At 42.7% G+C, this 25,060-nt stretch overlaps 1 protein-coding gene across 4 annotated transcripts in view; it reads right to left on the reverse strand.

Annotated features, from left to right (window-relative positions):
• Nucleotides 1-4,438: 4,438 nt before the first annotated feature.
• The window catches only part of SPON2 (spondin 2), a 138,884-nt gene continuing 118,262 nt past the window's right edge, over nucleotides 4,439-25,060 (reverse strand). For 2 of the 4 annotated variants that reach the window (XM_074991694.1, XM_074991691.1), the window contains exons 2-6: nucleotides 13,941-14,166; nucleotides 13,331-13,554; nucleotides 12,838-13,029; nucleotides 10,596-10,770; nucleotides 4,439-5,304 (exon numbers count right to left, since the gene is read on the reverse strand). In XM_074991694.1, the coding sequence (XP_074847795.1) occupies nucleotides 5,126-5,304; nucleotides 10,596-10,770; nucleotides 12,838-13,029; nucleotides 13,331-13,554; nucleotides 13,941-14,163 (993 nt within the window). In that variant the 5' untranslated portion in view covers nucleotides 14,164-14,166 and the 3' untranslated portion in view covers nucleotides 4,439-5,125. Of the gene's footprint in view, nucleotides 5,305-10,595; nucleotides 10,771-12,837; nucleotides 13,030-13,330; nucleotides 13,555-13,940; nucleotides 14,167-14,869; nucleotides 14,934-15,743; nucleotides 15,832-25,060 lie in introns of all 4 variants that reach the window. The other 2 variants (XM_074991690.1, XM_074991692.1) reach the window with 2 other exon arrangements.

Below are 25,060 nucleotides of genomic sequence, written 5' to 3' on the forward strand. Positions count from 1 at the left end.
ATACAGGAATGGATCAGTGCAATTCCTTCCCACTCCAGAGGCACCACTTCCACACCCATTGGAGTAAACACAAACATCAGACTTGTATAATAAATATGGAAAGGTAAATATTTGTTTGCAGAAGGTTGAGTGGAGCAAAACAACAAGGGGGAAGATAAGGGGAACAATAAAACAGAAGGCTGTAACAGGTCAAGTGGTACCATAATACAAAAGGACAGGCACCAACTAATATGTCTGCACTCAAAAATCCTGAGCAGAGTCAAGTTCCAGTATGGAAGTGAGTCCTGGATATGCCTGTTTGTCTGCACCGCCGGTAACCTTTCAACAACAAAACCCTTCCAATCCCTCTTCTGCCACCCTACAAACTCACACAGAATGAGTACCTCCTCCCTTAGCTAATTACACCCTCCCTCCTTATGCCCAATGCACGGTCACATGACCCAGTACCAATGGTTCCATACAACAGTGACAATGGCTCTTGTTCTGGTTTGTCTTTCTCAAGTAATTCCTCCCGGCTCCTATCCTGGAGCATCACTGGTTGCTTTGTCCCACTTAGGCTTTGGGCTCAGGCCTGGCTGTTTCACAGTGAGGGCCCACTTGTTGTATCGCTTCCCTCTAGAGATACAGCAAAATATTCTCTCCCCTCTCTGTACCCCTGGGACAACCAGCACTTTGTTTTCCTGGAATAATCAGCACTTCCTGTGCCTCAGAACAAGGTTTTAGAGTGACCATGCTCTCTAAGGCCGCTTCTACACGTGCACGCTACTTCGAAGTAGCGGCGCCAACTTCGAAATAGCACCCGTCCTGGCTATACGTGTTGGGCGCTATTTCGAAGTTGAAATCGACGTTAGGCGGTGAGACGTCGAAGTCGCTAACCCCAGGAGGGGATGGGAATAGCGCCCTACTTCGAAGTTGAACATCGAAGTAGGGCACGTGTAGCCGATCCGCGTCCCGCAACATCGAAATAGCAGGGTCCGCCATGGCGGCCATCAGCTGAGGGGTTGAGAGACGCTCTCTCTCCAGCCCCTGCGGGGCTCTATGGTCACCGTGTGCAGCAGCCCTTAGCCCAGGGCTTCTGGCTGCTGCTGCGGCAGCTGGGGATCCATGCTGCATGCACAGGGTCTGCAACCAGTTGTCGGCTCTGTGGATCTTGTGTTGTTTAGTGCAACTGTGTCTGGGAGGGGCCCTTTAAGGGAGTGGCTTGCTGTTGAGGCCGCCCTGTGACCCTGTCTGCAGCTGTTCCTGGCACCCTTATTTCGATGTGTGCTACTTTGATGTGTAGAAGTTCCCTCGCAGCGCCTATTTCGATGTGGTGCTGCCCAGCGTCGAAGTTGAACGTCGATGTTGCCAGCCCTGGAGGACGTGTAGACGTTATTAATCGAAATAGCTTATTTCAATGTCGCTACATCTAAATAAGCTATTTCGATGTAGTGTGCACGTGTAGACGTAGCCTAACTGCCAAAGGGGCTACATAAATGTCACAATGGAAGCATTGGTTGAGTAATTTTGAAAAGCCAGCTCCAATTTGTGGTTGATGAGTACTTTAAAAATCTGGTCCTTATTATATATTTCATGCTGTTATAAGTTACAGCTGTCATCATGAAATCTTCTGGAAAATATTACAAGTTTCTTGCTATCCTCTCCCTAATGTTTATAACTATCACATTGGCTTTGGCAAAGGGAGGGTCCAGGGTGGGGCCAGGGTGGAGCAACGGGCCTGAAACACCGACAGGGAGTGCCTCGGAGAGAGGAGGGGTATTGGGGTCCCTGGAAGAATAGCTCCTGCCAAGCCTCCTGTATGCATAGCCCACCTTGGTGAGCCTGGCAAATGGGGGCTGTGCCAGGCTTCTCATGTTAGGAGTGTGTGGGAAGGTGAGGATGCTCAAAATTGAATTCATAAAACCCAGCTTTAAAAATAAATTTTAATAAAGTTGATTTTAGCACATAGTGTAGACGCAGCCAGAGGGAGAGAGGCAGGCCTGGGCCCTGACAGGTTCCCCTGCCCCCTCCCATCCCCTCTCCCCCAAGTTCTCCGGGTGACCTCCCCCCCAAGAGGCCACCCCCTGCAGCAGTGGGGCTGTGTGAGGGCGGGATGGAATGGTTCCCTGGGGATGGGGTTCCCTTCCACACGCTATCACTCACACCCCTGCCCTACTTCCCAAGAGTCACCCTTGGGTGGGATCTCCCCTCCTGCCATGCAAGGCCTATGTCCCAAGAGTGCCTTACCTGCGTGAGGATGGCCTCGATGGTGGACTTCCCCACACCGAACTGGCTCCCAACAGAGCGGTAGCTGTCTGGGGTGGCGAGCTCCCATAGGGTGATGGCAACCTGTTTCTCCAGGGGGAGGGTGGGCTGCATCTTGTTGTCCTATCTGCAGAGGGTGGGGGCAAGCCAGGTGCAGCGCTCCAGAAAGGTCTCCTTTCTCATTCTAAAATTCTGGAGCCACTGCTGGTCGCCCCACTGCCCCATGACCAGCCAGTCCTACCTGTCTGAACTGGTGCTGGGCCTCTAGACCTGCTTGATCACCCAGGGGAGTGGGTTTGGGTGATGCCCTGGACTACCTAGGGTGTGCTCCTTGATACTGGTGGTACGCGTCCCGCCCCCCCACCCCCGCCGGAGGAGGTGAAGGACAGCTGCGATCTGGGTGAGCAGTAATTTAAGTATCTGGGTGTGAATCCAGTGCAAGCACCATGGCTATCTAGACAGAGCAAACTCTTTCAGCAGGCATGTGAGCCCTGCTCTAGGTATTCTGTCCCTTGATGAGGCGGGAAAGCCTCAACGGCTACGTCTACACGTGCAGCCAACATCAAAATAGTCTATTTCGATGAATAACGTCTACACGTCCTCCAGGGCCGGCAACGTCGATGTTCAACTTCGACGTTGCTCAGCCCAACATCGAAATAGGCGCAGCGAGGGAACGTCTACACGTCAAAGTAGCACACATCGAAATAGGGATGCCAGGCACAGCTGCAGACAGGGTCACAGGGCGGACTCAACAGCCAGCCGCTCCCTTAAAGGGCCCCTCCCAGACACAGTTGCACTAAACAACACAAGATACACAGAGCTGACAACTGGTTGCAGACCCTGTGCCTGCAGCATAGATCCCCAGCTGCCGCAGAAGCAGCCAGAAGCCCTGGGCTAAGGGCTGCTGCCCACGGTGACCATAGAGCCCCGCAGGGGCTGGAGAGAGAGCATCTCTCAACTCCGCAGCTGATGGCCGCCATGGAGGACCCAGCAATTTCGACGTTGCGGGACGCGGATCGTCTACACGGTCCCTACTTCGACGTTGAACGTCGAAGTAGGGCGCTATTCCTATCTCCTCATGAGGTTAGCGACTTCGACGTCTCGCCGCCTAACGTCGAAGTTAACTTCAAAATAGCACCCGACGCATGTAGACGCGACGGGCGCTATTTCGAAGTTGGTGCTGCTACTTCGAAGTAGCGTGCACGTGTAGACGCAGCTAACATGAGCAAGGAATGTGGGTGGTTGGAGGCGCCCCTTTAAGGGTTCTCCTGGCTGAGCCTCCCGGAAGAGCTTTCTGGCCATGCAACCCTGTGTAATGGTGCTCTGGGGTCCGTCCTGTTGAGAAAGCAGCTGAGCGGTTTGGCCACTCTCCGTTGACAGAGAGATCCACTTTGCTGAGGGGATGTGATCTATCAACAGAGGTTTTGTCAGAATATATCTTCTGACAGTAAATTCTGTCAACAGCTCAGTCTAGTGTAGACATAGCCAATGTGGAGAAAGCTGAAAAAAGTTCCTTTTCTCCCCCAAAATAAGGATATTTGAGAGCTAATAAACTTGTAAGAATGTGGAGACAGGAGGAACACAGAGAAAAATAAATGTTATAAACAAGTGGAACAAGGAACTTAGAGAGTGATAGTTTGAAGAACGCAAGGCACCCAGAAATGACTAAATATACGTTTTTTAAAAAATATTTAGATGTAATGAAGCACAGTCCAGAGTTTGTTTTAATTGTTCATTCAGAGTGCGGAGGAGCAGTGTGTACTATGTTGATAAAAGTTGTAATTTCTTCAGGATTTATCAGGAGCTGCATGTGAGTCCTATTTAAAAAAGTGACAGAACTTTTTTGTGTTCCTGTACCAAAAGAAAATGCAGGGTGCCATGTCCCTCTGCATGCACGCTAATGGTTTTTCTATAAACACCCAACTAGCTAAATTTTTTCAATTGAACTCTTATATTTCAAAAATGCCTTCCTATGTTCTAAAAATGCTCCATAACCCACGTACTATCTTTCTACCCCCAAGAAATTAGCACTCTGCAATAGTTTTCAATATATTATGCTTTGTGAAATCCATACATCTGTTTTGAGTTATTTAAAAACAAATCTATGATACTTCATTTATGCCTCCAAAATTTGTGATTTTTACATAAACAAATAATTCAAACCCACCTATGTATTCAATGAAACACAGACACATTTATTTCATAAATGTAGAAAATGGTGTAATTTATATTCATCAGAACAGACTTTACAATTCTTCACCAGTTATTTCCCAGTCAGCTTACTAGTGGAGGAATACTTGCATCAGATTCAAGACAAGCCTAGTCACTGGTCACTCTGATTTACATGTGCTTTCAAAAGACACGTACAAAATTAAACATGATTAAAAGAAGTCAACATAAATGCCAATAAATTACAATAAACCATAATTTACAGCAATACAGTCATTAACTTTATAGGTATAAATAAACAATTTTAAATCTACAGTTTCTAATATTTAAGACGTATGTGGTAATCTAGACTGAATTAAAAAAAGATTTGTTGACATAAATGAACTGCACAGTAAAATCAATTCTTTTTTCTGCCACTAGATGGTACTGCAAGAACTCAAATAATGTTTTTGAAAGGACAATTCAGTGGGCTTTTGTTTTGTTGTCCCTATAAATAATGAAGAACTGTTGGACTAAAATTAAGTAATTTAACACAAAATGCTTGAATCAAAAGACAGAATCAGCACTCAGTGTAATTAAATGTTTCAGTAAAACATTACTGCATACCTGGAGTATAAGGAAGAGAGACTGACATGGAGTATAGATTACATCTAACCTTCATTTAAATTATCTTTATTTATTGTCTATTCTGTATTCCACTGAAAAGGAGATTTCAAACACAATTTTCTGGTTCACATTCTGTTTCTTCATCCAGGTTTGGACAAGGAGTTCCATTATTGGCAGGCTGAAGGCGTACATAACGAGTTCTGGTTTTGGTCCCTATCTTTCCACAAGTACCTCTGCAAAGACCCCAGGAAGACCACAGTGAAATCTCACAGTCAAGTGGTGTTTCTGTAAAATGCATAAGAAGCGATTTGGTAGAAAGTCTTTATAGCAAATACACAGTTGGCAAAACTTAGAAATCTATCATCAAATTCTTCTTACTTATACAAATATGGTGCTGATTGTTTATTTTTGTTACATGAAGAATTTACTCTCATAATATAATATTACTGATTATATTGAAAAGATCTAATTAAATATGCAGAATTAACATGATCTGAATTTTTAAATCCTTTTATAAAAGCCATACTATATCTTGTAAATAAAATAATCTGTTTTCAGCTCTTGGAAAGGTAGACTGTTTTTTTACTATAATATATAGGATGTCTGAGGTACTCCATTGTTCACAGATTAAAATTTGAGAATTTAAAATAGTCCTTTCATGGAAACTGTTTTAAAATGAGCATCCTCTGAAAATGGAATTGTACAGTCCTCTTACATCGAATAACTCATTTGCCCTTGCATGGCTTCCTGGATAATACCAGTCTTAAGATGTTTATAATGTTTATTTATATACTCTGGCACTTCTTTGTATGTATAGTTCCTATTCATTTTCCATTTACCTTCTGTTCTATTCTGTCTTGTGAATATGGATAATGCTAATTCCTATTAAGGCTAAATCACAGTTAGTTTTGGTAAGAAAAGATAAAGCATCTTTTAAACACAAAGTCTTGCCTTTGCCTATAAAATATACTATGGTATATAACTAAAAGCTTTTTAATACTAAAATGTACTTTACATTCACTACAACCAAATAGGTCAGAAATTCTGTAAAATAATATATATAACAGAAATGTAAGTTACAAAAGAAAATATATAGAAATTCTCTCTTGCAATGGCTAGGAAGAAATATGTCTGTAGTCACACACCTCCATGCACTTTGAATGGATGGGAAACAGGGTTTGATCTTTGGTAATTAAATATTTTCTTATGCCCATGAAGTAAGTTTTTTATATGGATTACATTGCTGGTATATACACAAAGTGGGGAGCTCTGATTAGACATTTCCAGCAAATACTTTACTTAGAATGAATTGCTCTGAGTACGTATAGCTCTTATTTTGTAATCTCTCTTGAATTATGAACATTTTTAATGGAGTAGAGAAATGGACTTGTGTAGTAAGCTTAGAATAACTCTGTGTGTAGTGTGGCAAAATAATTACTATTATCTCATCATACAACATAACTAGTCATAACTCATTTGCTAAGATAAACTGCCATGTTTGCTCTATCTGCTATAGGAATGCCCAGTACAGCATTGGAACACTACTGGAGCGGAGTAGAGGGGGATTTTAACTATGCTGAGGCACATTAACTTTGTGGGAAAGGAGCTACAGTATGTTGCTCTAGCTAGCACTTCCAGTTACACACATTTCGGGGAATAGCAGCAGAGAGAAAGCCACTGGTCATTACCTACAGCCCCCAACTTAAACCACTGCAACCCACTATTAAAGATGTATAACCTATCCTTAATCAGGATGCCACCCTCCAGAAGGCCCTAGGTGACAGGCCTGTTCTCTCCTACAGACAACCTCCCAACCTTATGAGGATTGTCACCTACAACCACAGTCTATTCTGCAGGAACACCAGTCCTGGAACTTTTCCTTGCAACAAAGCCCACTGCCATCTTTGTCCACATATCTATTCTGGAGACACCATCACTGGACCTAACCAGGTTATTCACAGAATCACGGGCACATTATCATGTTCCTTATGCCATCAAACTCCTCTGTCTCAGGCTAAGGAGCTGAGACTCAGGGGTCAGCTGGCTTGAAAGTAGCACACTAAGGACCAGTTCAGGAAGCAGTTACACATGTTTTTAAGACCATGCCCAGTAAAGGAAACACTTAAATACACACTTAAGCTCCTTTCCTAAATAGAAGCCAGAGTAAGTTGTAATCCCTCTCAAATGTTGTGGAAAATGTAATTTGTGTCACTCAACTTGAATGCTGATTGGTCAACTCTTGTTTACTGAGAAAACATTTTTTTAAATAAATTTGCTTGTTCATAAATGTACAAGTCAGACATTACAAACCACACAGCAGTTAAGTATTTTTATTTATTACTTGTGCGGAAATTTGTAAAACCCACCATGTGGTGTGAACTTCTGGAACTGAGCCAGAGAACAGACCCTTCAGTCCTACTCTGAAGCAGCTGACATGCACTTGGGCCATGGTTGCTGCTTCAGGATATGCAGGGACTGTGTCCCATAGGCATGGGTGCTGGGCATAAAAGGCAAATGGAGGCAATGCCTCCCAAGGGTCTTAGTGCTCCACCTCTCCACTTTTCCTGTCCTTAGCCTGACAGTTCAGAAGGGCTTTCACAGCAGGCTTTTACAGTTTGCAGACTCATGACTCTTCTGGAAAGTGGATTTGCTAACTTAAAAGTGAAAAGGCTTCCAGCTTGTCAGACCTATTAACATAACGTAGAACTTGTGAAAGAGCCATTAACTGGGTGATTAAGCTATTTATCAAGCATGTATCAACCCTGAATTAAATGACAAAAAGAATTGTGTATTGGTATGTCTGCAGGACCCCAGTTTAAAATTTGTTCTATAATTTCATTCATTTGTGGCTGAAGCTTATAAACTCTAATCTCTAAAATATTTTTTGCAAATATATTTAAATGCACAACCTGAGCATTCAGCTTTAGCCTTAAATGCTTGGATCTGCAGTTTTTCAAGAATAAACTCTTCAAAAGACCACCCTAATTTAAAATAATTTTTAAAATTTTAATTAGTATAGTACAAAAAATTTGCTTCCAAAGTCTTCTTGTCCTTTCTATCCATCACTACTGTTCTTTCACCCTCCTTGTTGAAGGGTATGTCTACACACCAGCCTTATTCTGAAATAAGCTAATTTCAAAATAACGGTATTACATCGTCTAAACACATAGACCCATTGTCTAAACACATAGACCCAATTTTGAAATAGATATGTTGGACATAGTGGCCGTGTCTACACTAGCCAAAAACTTCGAAATGGCCATGCAAATGGCCATTTCAAAGTTTACTAATGAAGAGCTGAAATACATATTCAGCGCTTCATAAGCATGTGGGCGGCTGCGGCACTTCGAAATTGACGCGGCTCGCTGCCACACAGCTCATCCGGATGGGGCTCCTTTTCTAAAGGACTCTGGGTACTTCAAAGTCCCCTTATTCCTATGAGCAGGGACTTCAAAGTAGCTGGGGTCCTTTCAAAAAGGTGCCCCATCTGGACGAGCTGCGCGGCCACTAGCCGCGTCAATTTCAAAGTGCCGTGGCCGCCCACTTGCTAATGAAGCGCTGAATATGTATTTCAGAGCTTCATTAGTAAACTTCGAAATGGCCATTTGCATGGCCATTTTGAAGTTTTTGGCTAGTGTAGACACGGCCACTATGTCTTATTTCGAAATAGGTGCTTTTCCCTGGCTGTGGCCACACAAGCCCCTCCTTTCAGAGGGGGCATGGTAATGAGGCACTTTGGCAGATACCAATGAGACGCTGCCATAAATATGCAGCACCTCATTAGCATAATGGCAGCTACATGCGCTTCAAAAATGCTGTTTTCAAATCTCATGCTGCCCAAAGCCAAACAGAAAGAAGGGGCTTTTGAAATTAGGGGGTCATTTTGGAAGGCCCCTGGCTACATGGGTGTCATGCATTTCAAAAGCCGCACTTTAGCATAACGGTGGCCACACATGCTTCAAAAGAGGTGCTGGATATTCATGACAGTGTTTCATTAGCATCTTCTGAACTGCCTCATTAACATGCCCCCTCCATCTTAACAACCCTATTCTCAAATGGCTATTTCAAAATAGGCCCTATTCCTCGTGAAATGAGGTTCACCAATTTTGAAGTAAGACGCCTGCTATTTTGAAATTATTTTGAAATAGCAGTTGCATTTTTATAACAGCTGTTACTGTGAAATAACTGTGCTGTGTAGACATACCTGAAGAGAGCTCTAACAGGGACAACATTCCTTTCCTTCCAGCTAGCTGAAAAATGAGTTTCCCTTTTATCTATGATTATTTGATGAACTAGTTTTAAGAGAACCCTCCACCAAAATCTGTACCTTACTAAGATAGAAAATATTTTGATACGCCTAAAATCTTTGGAAATGTATTTTCACATATATTGAAATTTTCTAAACATGTTTTGTTGTGAAAATCACACAAAATCAGACAAAATAAATTGGTGTTTGATTTTCCCAAAGGCAATGAACATTGTTATGAACATACTAAACTGCTCTGACTGGTTAATTTAAATTAGTGTCTTTGTTTCAGTGAGTTTCAATATGAAGTAATCTGCAGTGATTTCTTTATGAAGAACTTAAGAATATATTTAAAAATTAAAATCAGCTTAGAAATACCGATGAAGAAAATGTAAAACAGAGAAGGGCTGTATCATGTATTCTGTAATAATTAATATTGTATTCCGCTGGACAACTGACTTGCCCTTACTACAGAGTCTTTGCACGTAAATCTCTGACAAACTTCAGGGGATATAAAAAAAACTGACTGACATTTTTATTCCCAAATGTAGTGCTTTTAATCAACTATCTCCTACATGTCCAGTCTTCACAAAATGCTTTGTTCCAAGGAGAATATATTGGGTATGATCCATTTGCTCCTTTATGGAAGCAAGAGCTTTCTTTACTGTTTGCCCAGGATTTGGGGAGCAGGGAGTGTGACATGAAGAGTGGCTCCATGGCAGTTCTGTGGTTTAAATAAACCATATTTCTGTCTGTATCTTCTTCCTATGACATTTCGACTGGTTTATTGCCTATATTGTTGTTGTGGTCTCTGTCACAAAGGGCCCAGTTCTAATCTTACCTCTGCTATGTGACTGCCATCTGATGAAGTGGGTCTTTGCTCATGACAGCTTATGGTCCAAATTATCTGTTAGTCTATAAGGTGCCCCAGGACTTCTTGTTGGTTTTGAGGATACAGACTAACTAGGGTACCTCTCTGATACCCTGCTATGTGTAACTCCTTTGGCTTTGGTAGAATGACTCCCAATTTATTTAAATTTAAGTGAGATTAGAGTTGCATGCACAGTACAGAGGAATGGTTAATGCCACCTGGGCAGAGTACAGAGAAATATAAGGATCAGCTGTTATTTGGCAGGGCATGCCTCCCTTATCTGTGCAGCACTTGTGTGATGGGAAAAGTTGCTTTTGACTGTAGTGGGAATATTGAAGATAACTGCATTTCCCTTCCATATAACTTGCCAGATTTGGAGTTTCTAAAATTTTGCTTTCTTTCTTACTGCTCAGTACCAGGGAACAAAAGGTCTATCTGTTCAAAGTACCAACTACTCACCTGAGACTGAGTCGTCTATTTCATTGCTCGTAGCAGTCAGGTTATGCTGAGGACCTGAAAGACCCAGCTGGTTTCTTTTAAGTTTTACAAAAGTTACTCGAGCGATGGGTGGCAAATTTTTTAATTTGGGATAATAAAACGAGTTTGCTGGGTGACTTGGAGATGAACAAGTGATCTATGAATTAAAAACAAAAGGAAGTTTAAAGAAATAGTATTGCCATGTTAGTAAGGATGAACATTTTAAACACAATATCATGTTTTACTTCTGCTTCTGGAAAAGAAAACAGTATCTATGAATTGGGGGTGAACAGATTCTATGCCTCCAAGCCCCTCAGAAATGTGTGACTTCCTGTCATGAAGATAATCCCATTAATTTATGTGGAAAGGATTCTTGGACTGAGATCACAGAAGAAATTGTGGCTTGTTGGGATGGAGATACTGGATGGAGGGTAGTCAGAATGTACAATAATGCTTGGAGCTGGTTGACAGAGAAGACAGCAACCCCGGCATGCATATTAAGAATGAGCTGGTTTCCATTGGCACACAAGTTAGGGGCTCAGTCCTGCCCTTCCTCTCCCAAAGCTGTGGGGGCGCAGAGATCTGTAGGCACCACTCTTTTCCTGCAGGCACACATCATGGCAAACAAAGCCACCCTGGGAAGTGGGGATGTGAGAGCTCCTCCTACAAGCCCACTGGTGGAGGGATGGGGTGGGTGGCAGGTGTTGTTGGCATGGAGCTGCTGGGGCACAGGGCCAGGTCCTTTAGGCTACAGGTGCAGGGCAGTATGGAGCTGTCAGTAGCACAGGGCTGAGCCCTTCAGCCAAAGGTTGAGCTGGGACAGAGCTGCTCCCCCTCCTTCAAATGCCACCCCCATCCCCTGCCATCTGCTCTCCCCTCTTCAGGGGAAGGGGAATGAGCCCCTCTGACTTCCCCAGCTCTGCCACCTGCCCCTAACTCCCCCAAGGACAGGGACCGAGCCCCTATGGCCCTCATGCCCCTCTGCCCTGCCCCCAAGTCAATTGCCTCAGGGCAGGGATTTTTCAGTCCATCTGCCCCAACCTCTGCCCATTGTCTGGGATGGGGCCAAGCCCTCTTGCTTTCCATTTCTCTTCTGTCTTGCTAAATCGCCAGTTACTGCCACCATCCGTCCTGCTGGTGGTTAATTCCAGCAAGGTGTTTGGAGGTCCTACTTCACCAAGGCTGCCCAGTTCCTCCTCCTCAGCTCATTTGCCCCCTGCATATGCCAGCCCCATGTCTGCATGCCAGGCCTCTTCTTCCCACCACCAGCCACAGCTAAATGGTAAAGCTCTGCATCTTAAATTATTTATGAATGAAGTTGTTGTAAGTAGGACAGTTAGTGACATTAAAAAGTATCACGGGCACTTGGACCACACATAGAGGTCAAAAGGTCAAATTTCGGCACTCCACCTTGGAAAGGTTGCTGACCCCTGTTATAAGGGGTCACAGAGGCTTGTGCTTCAGCTTCTGTACTCTTTCCCACCCCTGCAAGCACTTTATTCCACTTTAGGAAAGCCCTTAAACACAGGAAAGACTTAGCCAAGAGCCGACAGTATTAAGGGATGTAGGATCAAGGTAGTCAATTCTCTCCACCTTTATATAACATCTCCCTCAAACAGAGAGTATGGGGTAGATGGAGTATGGAAACAGCAGATAAGACTCAGAGCAGGAGAAAAGCAGTTGCCATAGAAAAAGTTTGAGCAAAATTTCCTCTTCCTTTCTATTAGGTCATTTCCCGTAGATGTTATCAGCTATTCTCTCAGAAAACTTCCCCTCCCCACACAGCCCACACGGCAGCTGCAAATCCCAGAGATTACCTAATACTGACATATATCCAGCCCAGACCAACTGAACAAGCTCTTTTCTGCATGATTGTAGTTTTATAAAGGTATTTAGCTCTTCTAAAAACATGAACATGTAAAAGAATGTATTCATGTTCTACAGAAATTTAGATGGCAATACAAACTAAAAGGACTGTGCTTCTAGATATAAAAATTTAAGCCAAATGGATTTGAAAACACTCACAGAAAATAAACTATCAGCCAAACAAACGCTAAGGGCTATCACTCTGGATTTATGTCAGAAATGCAGATACTTCATGAAATACTGAAGTAATTTTTGTTCTTCTTGTAATTTCAAAACAGTTATGTTAAAAAGTAAAAAATCATAACATTCTGGTACACCATAATACATATGCCTATGTATACAACACACACACGCATACCTCTGTAATAGTGTCCTGTGGAATAGTGGCAAAGTTTGGCGAGGAAAATGTAAAACCACTGTCTGTTCCAGCATCATAGGGAAAAAGTTCTACCGTTTCTTGTTCTTTCCAATGATCTCCTTCACATAGATTTAGGCTGTCAACACCCACAAACCAATCTGGGCTGGGCACAATTCGTACAGCAAAAGAAACCTAGGAAATAAAAAATAAACTGTCATCTGCCAATCTCCACAGGGATGGGTAGAAGGAACTTCAGGATCTGATTTCTAGTATGGCAATAGGTCAACCACATTTATAAAAAGTCTATTTTAGGATTTCTAAAAGAAAATGTTTTAGTTCATTTTATTTTGTTCATAAAGTTCCTCAAAACTGGATTCTCTTAGGAATTCCTTGCATTATACTGAAAGCTATCAATGACATTTCATATATTATCCCCTTTTGCGTCTGCTGGTATAAAACTAGTAAGTGACCCTGAAAATGTAAATATACATACTAAGGAGTGTCTTGAATGTGCTTCTAATTCCGTGAAGGTTTGTCCAGTACCACTGGAAACAGCAGGAGCTGAGAAGATTCCGTGCACACTTTGAATTTTTTCTCCAGCTGCTTCTATTTCCTTCATTAATGCCCATGCTTCACCCTTTTCAGCAAACTCACGCACACCATTGCTGGCATATTCATCCTTTTTCCACATGCTATAGTCAGAACTATGGGTAACTCCTGTTTAAGGGAACATATTGCACAACATAAAAGTCTGCTTTGGATTATCGCAATTTCAGAAGTTTCCCTGTTTTATTCCAGATGTGGAACAATTCGTGTATTAACATTTAGGATTTTCTAAAACATTTAACTTACCACTTCTTAGTTTATATGCAGCCAATTGAAAACAGAAGCCAATTGAAAACAGTTGTAGATTCTGGATTTTGGATGCCGCGAGTTCTGTATGTCATTGTTTATCTGCCAAGTTACATTAGTTTGACTTACATTTTACTACAAGGAATTAACAATAAATTCAAATGAAGAACAACAACAAAAATCTCAAACGTAGAGAGTTTTATCTACTCTTTACACTATGTATGACACTTGCCACGTGACATTTCACTTACCTAGCAAGGACGACCACTGTGCTGGAGGCCTATAAAGGGGATACTGCTTAGGGAACGCAGCCTGACTCCATTTCCCCACAAAGACTATGCTGTACTTAGCAACTTCCTCTGCTGTGCAAACAGAATCATCACCCACAGGCAGACAGCTGGCAAAACCTAAAATTGTTATAAGCAGTGTCCAAATAACTTTACAGGAACCGTAGCCAAGCATTAGGTTTTCCATTTCCTTACACATGGAAAGAAAAAAAAAGGGTCCATGTTAGCCTTATTAGTCACTGTAAATTCAAAACTTAGTAACCGCAAACCAATGAAATTTAATATAGCATAAGTTTTGAACTAAAAAAAAAATGTATACATCCAAAGCATTTAAAAACCTTGTGCATCTAGGAAAATACAGGATTTCCAGAGTTGATGTTTCCATGCAGTGTGTTACAAAGCCATAATTCCATGTAGGACAACTGTTTCTAATGGAAAATTTACAAAATATATATCTTAAACTTGTTCATGGTGATGAGTTTGAAGAAATATGTTTTTGATTTTCTTTTAAATCTTATTAGAAACACATCATGAATTAGTTAGCCTAGCAAATGTTTCTGTAAAACATTAATGGTATACTTATCATTTTAAAGATAAAATTATATGTTACTTCACAATATGCTGTATTTACTTTAAAAGTTGAAGAAGAATTTTAGAACACAGATTTAAAGTCAAAGATATTACAAATTCAATATATTACTTTGGTGTCATATTTGCTATGAAATTCATTTAACATTAACATAACTGTAAACATCTTTGCATCAGAATGAAATTCAGTTGTTCAAAATCCTGCTCTTTAAATGTTTTATTCTTAAAGAAAACTGCATAAACACAGCTGAAACACTAATACTTGTATAATACATTAATTTATTAAAGGAGATTTAAGTACTCACTAAATATTTCCTCAGGAGCCCAGATACAACGAGAGCACCTGCTTTTGCTGGCAGCTGAGCTGTTCTGCAAGAGAGGGTGGTAGGAGTCTTGCTATTTATGCCTGAAGAGGATCCCTTTGGTCCAACAGTTATTGTAACCTTTAGACTTTCCAATTTAAAAAAATGAATTCCATCTTCTTGCCTGATTTTTTTCAAGGACTAACAGCATCGCCTATATGCTGCTTATTTCAGGTTTCTCTTGGAAATTGTGATGCTGACTAGACACAGAATGCTTTTTAAAATTTAGATTATTACCAACAACTGAAGTTTTCCAGCAACAATATAGTTCTCTGTACATCTTATTAAGGCTTCTAAGCTATAAAAATGAACTGATTCCAAAACTAAAATCCTTCTGCTGGAAATGCTTTAAATGAGAAGCAGATTTTCTTATAAGTTTTATTGTCTGACAGATGCTCCTTCCAAACATTTACTGAGAGCGCTCTCACACTCGCATACCATATGTACGTGTTCAAATAAGAAGGTGAAAACAGCTAAACAAACTCAGCGAAATAGATTTAAAACATTTTATATAGTCACACATAGACACTGCAAACACAAATTCATTAAAATAGCACAACATATATCTTTGCATTCACCATATGATGAAAGGGGTCTGTAATATTGTGGCTTATTTGGAAGGAATGGTTTTTGAAGTTTCGAGATTTTTCTTAGCTGTCTATTCTTTAAAAGTAAAAAAATCCTAGATAACAATCTTAGTAGTAGTTAAATCATGCATATTCTGTAGTGAAGTACATCACATCATGAAATGCATTTGCTTTCCATGCAAAAAGCTATTAATACCACGTAGAGTTAGGTTAAACAGTTAATACTCAACTTTAATTCTTTCCCTGCTGCCTTTCCAAATGCCCTTGGGGGAAAAGGGCTTGGTCGAATGCCTGGAAGGTTAACAAATCCTAGTGTGACTGAACAACAAGAGAAAGAAGTTCAAGAGTCAAGTACAGATAATGAAAAATGCCTTGCCAGGAGATGTTCTCATTGAAATCTTGGGGTATATGGCTTGAGCATTTCCTCTGCACACCAGCATTACAGCAAAGGACCAAGACTATCAATTTCTGAGGTAGCAAAACCCCAGGTCATTATGGGTCTGTAGGTTAAACCCTGCTTATTATATTCTACAGGGAGGTTAGCAGAGTCAGTTTTAGTGTAAAGGCACCACTAAAACTTGAGAGAGATTGCCCCTTCCATGGAAAATCTATGGGAACTGAAGACAAAAACTCTGATTTGTGTCATTAAATTTACTTAGTTTACTCTGCCTAAGGAGTGGTATTTGTAAACATGCAGCTGAACAGGGGAGATGGATTTAATGAAATTCACTGGAGCCTAGCGCCATCTGTTCATGGTATGACCCAACAACCTCTTGATGTCAATTGGCAGAGGGCACATGAAATATCTTGTAACAACATTCAACGTTATCAGTGCACACTACTCCCATCTGGCCTGTCCATGCATGCTTACCAAATAAATGACTGCAGTCACAGCCTGTCTCAGAAGAACGAGGATACACATAATTCCATACCTAGATGATTGTTTAGTGATGGCAGATTTGAAGATCAATTCACACTGAATCTCAATCAGGACTGATTTTGAACAGGGCAAAGTCAACAAGAAAGAAACTGAGTTCATTGGGACCATACTAGTCTCTATAAGTTTGAGAGCTTTTCCCCTGCATGAGCAATTCCAAACAAGTCGTCACCTGTATCTGTCCTGCTTATCTCCTCATTCAAGTACAGTCTGTGTGCTGGTGCATATATGCTTATCTAGTCCACCATGAGATTTGTGCCTTCATCGGCTTTAAAACTGGTTGAAATTTGTCCATCTTCAAAATTCTGTTATTGGACAGCTTTCTGCAGATGCTGACGGTGATCCTGACATCCCTAGAGCACTAGGGTGACCATCCATTCTGTTTTTAATGGGACAGCCCATTATTTAATTCTTCTTGCTGACATCCCACCCTTTTTCTAAACAATGGACAAATTGTCCTTATTTCCCACCCTGCTGCCATTCTGGTCAGTCCCCAGTCAGTACAGCCATAGCAATCACCTGTTTATGGCTGGCTGGTGAATGCAGGCAGGCTGTGGCCAGCCCATGGTACTCTCAGGCAGGGTGCAGAGGCAGGAAGACTCAGAGGCAGCTCTGTGTGTGACAGAGGTGTAAGGGAGTATGGGAGTGAGTGAGGAGTGTGTGTCACCCTGCCCCTCCCACAGAGCTGAAGCCCTAATCACTTGAGCCCTCCACACCTTCCTGCAGGACTGAATTCCCAGAATGCACACACACAGACACACAAACACACACACACACACCCCACCACCACCACAACCAGGCTGACGCCCTGATCTGCGGTGCCCCCCAGATCACCAACATACACACACTCAATCCTGGATCCATGATCCCTGCCACACCCAAGCCATGAGTGGTGGGGCTCAAGCTGGGAGTGGCAGGGCTTAATCCTGCATGCCCAGTGGTCCTTGTGAGGGAGAAGCTTACAGAGCTCATGGGCAGAGTCAGCAAAAGATTAACTTTCTGTGGGCCCAGAACCAAATATTTTTGAGTCCCTAAGTGCTCAATGGATCATGGTGCAGGGAGGTCAGTCCCCAGAGCAAGAGGCCAGCTAGAGGCAAAGGGCATGTCATGGCAAGGGCAGCCACCCTCTGCCCAGGCCACGTGAGGGCATTATTTATAACCTGGCAGTTGTCAGATGTATGATGCCAGCCTGCCCCTTTCCCTTGAGGGTGGGGCCATGCCATACACCATAGCCCCATAACTCAACATCTCTCCCAGCTCCCTATGGCCAGAGCCCACTGCAGCCCCACCAGAAGCACAGCACCCGGTGCACCACTCCTGGCCCACTTCAACAGCACCTAGCGTCCTTCTGCCATAGCCCCACTACAACTGTACAGAAGCCCAACTTCCTAGTCTCCCAAAACACACATCTTTCCCACCACTTCCCCAACCCCCACAGAAACTTACTCTCCTACAGCATGTCTCCTGGCCACACTCACTAGCTCTGCTGGAAAGCAACTGAGTCTGCTGGGCTGAGCCTGCAGTGCAGCCAGGCTGGTTCTGGAGCAGGGAATCCCTCTAGCTCCATCACCACTTAATTATAAGCATATATTTTTAATTTTTTACATATTATTAATGAACTATTTCTTTGTAATGAGTGCTCAGTCAACTTAGTATTATTTTGAACATTTATAATGCATAGTTCTGATTGATTGCCATTGAATTCGTCCTATATTCACCACAGGGAAGTATGGTCACCCTATCTCTGTCCAAAAAACAACTGTTCTTATTGCTATAATGGCTATAAGGAGAGCAAGCAAACTGCAGGCTTTAACAGCAAAGCCTCCATATATACAGTTTTTCAGAGACAAAGAACTAGATAAATTCACGGAGGGTAGCTCCAAAAAAAATAACTGAATGAGGTTAGGGCACATATGGAGACTCCTGGGGCCCCAGACATGACAATAGACGAACATCAGAAGGTTGGTTGTAGGCTCTGGTACTGATGCAGGTGCTGTTGAGACCAGCTCCAACTAATGTGTTAGATACACCCATTGACACCACCTCAAACTTTACGAATACCAATGGCACCAGAAACCTATGTGAATAGAATGAGATTTCCTTTGCCTTTTGTTCCCAGACTCCCTCTTCTGAAACAGGCCTTGACTGCAATTACCTAGTTGGTACAGTGGGGATAACAGCCAGATGCTCTTCTGTACCATCAACATTGCATACAACATCCCCAGCATCGATGAGTCTGCCTGTACTAACGTTCTCTAGGCAAAACAGTGCTACTAGGACATAAATCATCGCAAGTTGCATTTGTACTGGAGTATAGACCTACCTTTAATCATTGGTTATCTACAACATTGACTAGGGGTGGATTCTTCTCTTGGCTACTGGAAAGATGTGCTGGGGGACTTTTTCCAATTGCTACCCATCTCTTCAGTCTTTCACCTTCTATTTTAGAGTCCTTCTCTCTAGTCATTCTTATGCTGAGTGAGGAAGGTTTGTCCATGGCCAACCTGTGCTGTGAAGGCTTGAGTGGCACATCTCCACCCTAATAATGCTTTCAGGAATGGTTAAAACCTTCAGACCTTATGGTCCCTTTCTTGCACTTGGTGCCTGCATTCTAACAAAACTATAATTTCTTAAAATACCTTTGTTTTTCATGCCTGGTTGTGACTAGGTACTTGGAATGGGGCTTATAATAATCACACTGCTGCCAATCCTTTATAACTAAAAACTAAAGGTTCAATAATACAAGAAAGTGGGAGTTATATACCTACAAGTGATTGGAAAGTCTTTATAGCAGATTTGTTTCAGAGATGGAATAAACTGCTATTTTGCAGAAATCTCTCTGAGATTAGTCCTTGTTAAAATCCAGTCCAGTGAAATAAAGCAGGAAAGGAAGACCACATGGAGAGGCCTCAGATGTTTTTTTAATATCTTCTGACAGGTGCATGGAAATTTACTGTCCCAAACATAGCCCACAGCCTTGTTTGTGAAAAGTTACTGGCCCAAGATTAAGTCCAAAGTCACATGAGCATATAATATGTCCTTACATAATGGCTATGTCTACACTAGACCCCACCTTTTGAAAGGGAGATGCTAATGAGATACTTCGGCAGATGCTAATGAGGTGCTTCCATGAATATGCAGCACCTCATTAGCATAATGCCAGATGTGGTGATTCAAAAGTGCCACTTTCGGATTGTGTACCATTCGTCTAGCCAGGGGCCTTTTGAAAGGGCCCCCCAGTCTTTGAAAGCCCCTTTTCCTATTTGGTTTTAGGAATAAGGGGCTTTCAAAGACTGGGGGTGCCTTAGAAAGGCCTTCATCTACACAGGCAGAGTGCGATTTGAAAGTAGCACTTTGGAATCACTGCAGCTGGCATTATGCTAATGAGATGCTGCACATTCACGGCAGTGCCGCATTAGCATGTGCCGAAGTTTCTCATTAGCATCCCCCTTTCAAAAGGCGGGTGCTAGTGTAGACATAGCCAATCTGTGGAATGAAAGGGGGTAGCAGCTGGTCACTCACAACCTGAGGCATCCACAGGAAGCCCTCACGGGTAGGGTGAGAGTCTTCAATAATCCATTGTTAGAGTGAAGTGTTCTTATTGTGACATCAGCACATAGCTGTCTAGCCTTGATGAACAACTTCGTAGGGCATGTCACTGAGTAATACAGCACGTGAAAGATAAAAGTACATAGCCGATATTAATAACTGCAGATATAATGATGATACATGCATACAACAGGATAGTCATAACTATAACTTTTCCACTGACACCTTATAGAACATGCTTGGTGTCAGTAGTTGTGGCAGTTGTGAAGCAATGTTAGAAACTATCACCTTTCTTATACACAGCATCACACTGGTGACTGACGTTTGGTCAATCAGAGGAAAATGTTTCCAGCATTAGGTTGCCAGTAGACTGCTGACTACAGAGTCCTTCTGTCTTATTTCCTTAAACAATAATTGGGCCAGGCACAATTAGACTTTCCAGCTTTGTGAAAGGGTATCTCACAATGCCTAGTTCAGCATCTCCCAGTTGCAGAAAATTTTACATTTTTACTCAGAACAGGGTTTACCATTCCCGGGTGGAAAACCACACATACCAAATTTCTGTAGATCAGCAGCTGGGAAAGAAAATGATTGTGGGTTGTGAACCCTTTGCTTGCATTCCTTCTTCAATTCTTATGCCTAGTTAAAGAGCAGCTGAAGCCTCGAGGAAGTCTTTGAAAAAATCTTCCATTTAGAAACCCTTTTGTGTGCACATACTATTTCCTTTTTACTTCCCTTTTTTGCATCAAAACAGTGTTTTGTTACTTAAAATGATATCTCCCTCCAGCATAACAGCAGAAATGTAGCACTTTAAAGACTAACAAAATTATTTATTTGGTGATGAGCTTTCATGAGACAGACCCACTTCATCAGATTAATCTCATTTCCAACACAGACTGTCACTTATAAGTACAGAGGACCCTCCCCCCCCAAAAAAAAAACTGCAATAAAAACTGACAAATCAAATACTTAGGACTGAAGGAGAGGGATGAAGGGTGGGGGAATGTTAATTGTCCTGCCTAAGATAATTACAAGCATCAAAGGAAGGAAAACAGTCCCCGTAATGAATGAGGTAATTGATGTCTCTGCTCATACCATGTGTTAATGAGTTGAATTTGAATATGAATTCCAATATGCAGTCCTCTTTTTACCCTGGGTTATTGAGCACAGGAGCATAGGCATACAAGGAGTTGAAGATTTATTTCAAGACAGGACCATGCCCAGTGTTCTAGCTGACATGTGAACAGGCACAGCTTCTGCTCACTTTTGTGATAAAGAGCAGGAATGTTTCAGTTCCTGCTGTCTACACAAGGATTTGCAAGATCAGTTTTGGGAAAGACATGTTTAAACGATACGGGAATAATTGGTGCCACAAAAATAAATTCTAGTCATAATTTTAATTCTAAGCTATTTTGCAAATTTAAAATCACACAGAACAAGAGTATAAGTGAGAAGGCTTTAAAAACCCAGGACAGCTTTGTAAGGATAATCAATATCAAGTCAATATTTCAGCAATCCATTTATATAAATATGAAAAAACTGCTTGAATGTATTAATGCCAATTCTGCCCTCAGCTGCCTTGCTACAGACTACATTAAAAGAGTGAAAGCTCTGCTATGAATAAAGGAAACTGAACCTGTGTAATGGAGAGCATAGTTGTGCCCCTTATATAACAGGCAACAGGAGGATGGACAAAAGTAGTGATTATGACTCTTATTATATAATGAAAATAAAGAAATGGGGATGAAATTAAGCCTGCCATTTCTGAGGTTTGTTTGCTTGCTAATATCAAAAGCAATAGAATGAGAAATCCATTTGTGCTTTTTTATCCCTACTCCTGAGCTATTGTTACATATTAAAGATTTACAGTACCAGCATCCATTTTGCTGCTGAAGAATGTGTGTGCATCCTTGAATATGCACCAGCTATTTTAATAAGCTTATAAATACCTAGCATTTCTTTTGTCTTCCAACAGAAACAGAGCTCTATTACTTAAGATCACTTATAAACCTATACTTTTTCCTGTAGTTACCATGGATACACATACTATTATGGATACTCAACAATGCCAAAGGGTTTACATTCAATCGGAATCCTTCGGTCTGAGTTAAACAGGAATACCTTAACTGTAGGGAAGTAGACAGCAGAATATTTTTGTATGATAGTGTTTTTCTACTGGAGCCTACTAAGAAGCACAGATTTCCTTCCTATTTGTGAATTCTGAACTCTTACCCTAACTGTGGGATGGACATTTCAACAGCCTTTGGGGAGGCAGGACTGACCCAGGAATCACCCACTCATCAACAAGCACTCAGCTTTACTACCAACATTATCCTTTGTCAGTCATGAAATGCCTGTCTTGCATCAGTTCCTTGTCTACTTATCAGAGACCAAGTTTTCTTGAGGTTCTGGTTAATCCTTAAATGCAGCGCAATACAGACTCTCTAGAACCACACTCAGACTGCCTCCTGGGCCTGTTGTCCAGCCTGAACCTTGGTCTTTCAACAAAACAAAGCAGCAGAAATGTAGCACTTTAAAGACTAACAAATGATTTATTCAGTGATGAGCTTTTGTGGGACAGACCCACTTCTTCAGATCAAGTGGGTGTGTCTCACAAACGCGCATCACCAAATTCATCATTTGGTTAGTCTTTAAAGGGCTACCTTTCTGCTGCTTTGTTTTGTTGGGGTACAGACTAACACAGCTACCTCTGTTTCTATTCTTGGTGTTTCAGTCTTCTGCATCCCTAGTAACAACAGTAGTAGCAGCAGCCACTATCACCACCATGCCATCAGCAGTTCTTCCCAGGAGACCTTCCAATGGGAGGTGGGAGGGATTTCCTTCCTTTACTCTACCCCACCAGAGCTCCAGGCTGGGGGCAGCGTAGAGGCCAGCTTCTCCTCTTTGCTTGTTGCCCTGCCAATCTGGGCTCCAGCGACAAGACCATTTTTGACAGTGCTTCTGCTAATTTGTGGAAGGACTTTTCCACAATGTTGATTCGAGCAACTATGTGACATCTTTGACCTACCAGAACTCTGAAATTAGCTGAACATTTAGATGGCTCCAAAGAGGAAGGTTAAAGCTTTCACATCTGAGTGAAGCACCAATGAGACACTATCTCCATTTTTTTTTAATTTGCTTTGTTTAAAAATGTAGACAAGAGCTGTTTTGCACACTTCATTTAAAAAAAAAAGGGCTGGACAGAATCCAGAGTGGTTTGCACTGAAACCTCATTAAAATAACTGGACAGAATATGCTGAAAATACCATACATCCACATAAAGTAAGCATAATCTAAAAATTAATACTTTTATTTCATGTCCTTATTTTCTATGTTGAACTTGGCAAAAACATGATATAAAGAACGTTTATACCCATTTCAATATACTAACTTTCACATTCACTGAACCAGTTAAAGAGCATAGTAGTTTGGCTTTTTCTCTGCATCACTTAGCATTTTATTACAGTTTGGTTTTCCTTGTTCAGCTTTTTCCCTGCACCCTCTTCTCACATTCTCATCTTGCTAATAGATTTTCCTTCTTTCTAATCCTCTTCTATTTGAAAATGTACCAGATGAAGCTAAGGCAGGAAAATAAGTTCAGGAGGTGAATCCGAGATAATAGTTTACAAAATAGTCGGTTGCAGAGGAGTGCAAAATGCGTCTGTGGCGAGAGATAACAGGACAGAAAACAACAGTAAGATCATTCACATAGGCTACGTCTATACGGGAAGCATCTCTCAATAGACAGCACTGTCAGAAGGCATTTCCTGGCAAAACTGCAGTCAACAGTGTGTCTACACACAAAAGCAGATCAATATTCCAATCCTCTCTGTCAACAGAAGTGGCCCTGAAACCCCAGAAGGGAGGCTTGCATGGAGGACAAGCCCTTCTGTGACAGCTGGCCCTGTGCCCCCAACCCATGCTCCCTGACCATGCTGAGATGTAAATGAATGATGGAGATACACATCTAGAACTGGAAGGGATCTTGGGAAGTCATCTAGTCCAGTCCCTTGCCCTCTTGGCAGGAGGCAGCACCAGTCCTGACACCTATTTGCCCCAATCCCTAACTGGCCTTCTCAAGGACTGGGCTCACAATGCTGGGTTTAGCAGGTCAATGCTCAAACCACTGAGCTATCCTTCCCCCAATACGTATGGAGATACACATCCCATGGAACTGAAAGGGACCTTGGGAGGTCATTGAGTTCAGTCCCCTGCCTATTTGCCTACTTCCTGGAGGCAAACCAGAGCTTTGAAGGGCTCACTAGCTGTTAGTGTAAGAAGCAGCTCTTACCGACTGTGGCTCCTCCCTGGAGCTGGCAGGCTACAGGGGGAGACTGGCCTGGCCCTTGGATGGTGCAGCTGTAAGGAGAGATGGGGAGAAGGTGAGTCCTTCACATAGCACACCACCACCAGCCCCCACCGCTAGGCCACGAGGCTGGGCTGTTCCAGTTGCGCTTGCCCATGTCCCCTCATGGTGGGCCCTGCCATACGTGGAGCCTTTGGTGTCATGGGTCCAGCCTGACTGCAGTCCCCACCCCAGCCCAACGGGATAGCGGCATGTGGGGGAGGGCGACCACGGAGGGGTCACAGCATGGGTGGCGGGTGAGCCAGATGCAGCCATGCCCTCCCCCAGCCCCTCCCACACGCATGTGGCTTGCAATGCTGTCCCCGGGAAACACCCAGGCCCACAAGCGAAGAGCTGCAGTCCCCAGTGGTGTAGGTGGGGTCAGGCTGTCACCTGTGCAGCTGTCCCAGTCCCAGCCATGGCAGAGGCAGGCTGGCCTCTCCTCCTCGGGGGGCCCTGGGGCTCATATGGCTTGCAGCAGGTTGGCAGCCATGCCTGGGGGCTGCCTGCTGGGTGCAGGTGGGATGCAATGCCATGTACAGAGGCTCACATCCCAGGCCCATGTTGTGGGTTCCCACCTGAGCCATCCTGACAATTCTTGTAGCACACCCCTCCTTGCCCCCCACAGCCCAGGGGTTTGCAACACATGGGGTACTCACTGGACAGTCCTGTGAAGAGGTCTGATGGTGCCCATCCCGAGATGGTGGAACTGGAGG

This window comes from Carettochelys insculpta, chromosome 4 (assembly GCF_033958435.1).
Source record: "Carettochelys insculpta isolate YL-2023 chromosome 4, ASM3395843v1, whole genome shotgun sequence".
Lineage (NCBI taxonomy): Eukaryota > Metazoa > Chordata > Testudines > Carettochelyidae > Carettochelys > Carettochelys insculpta.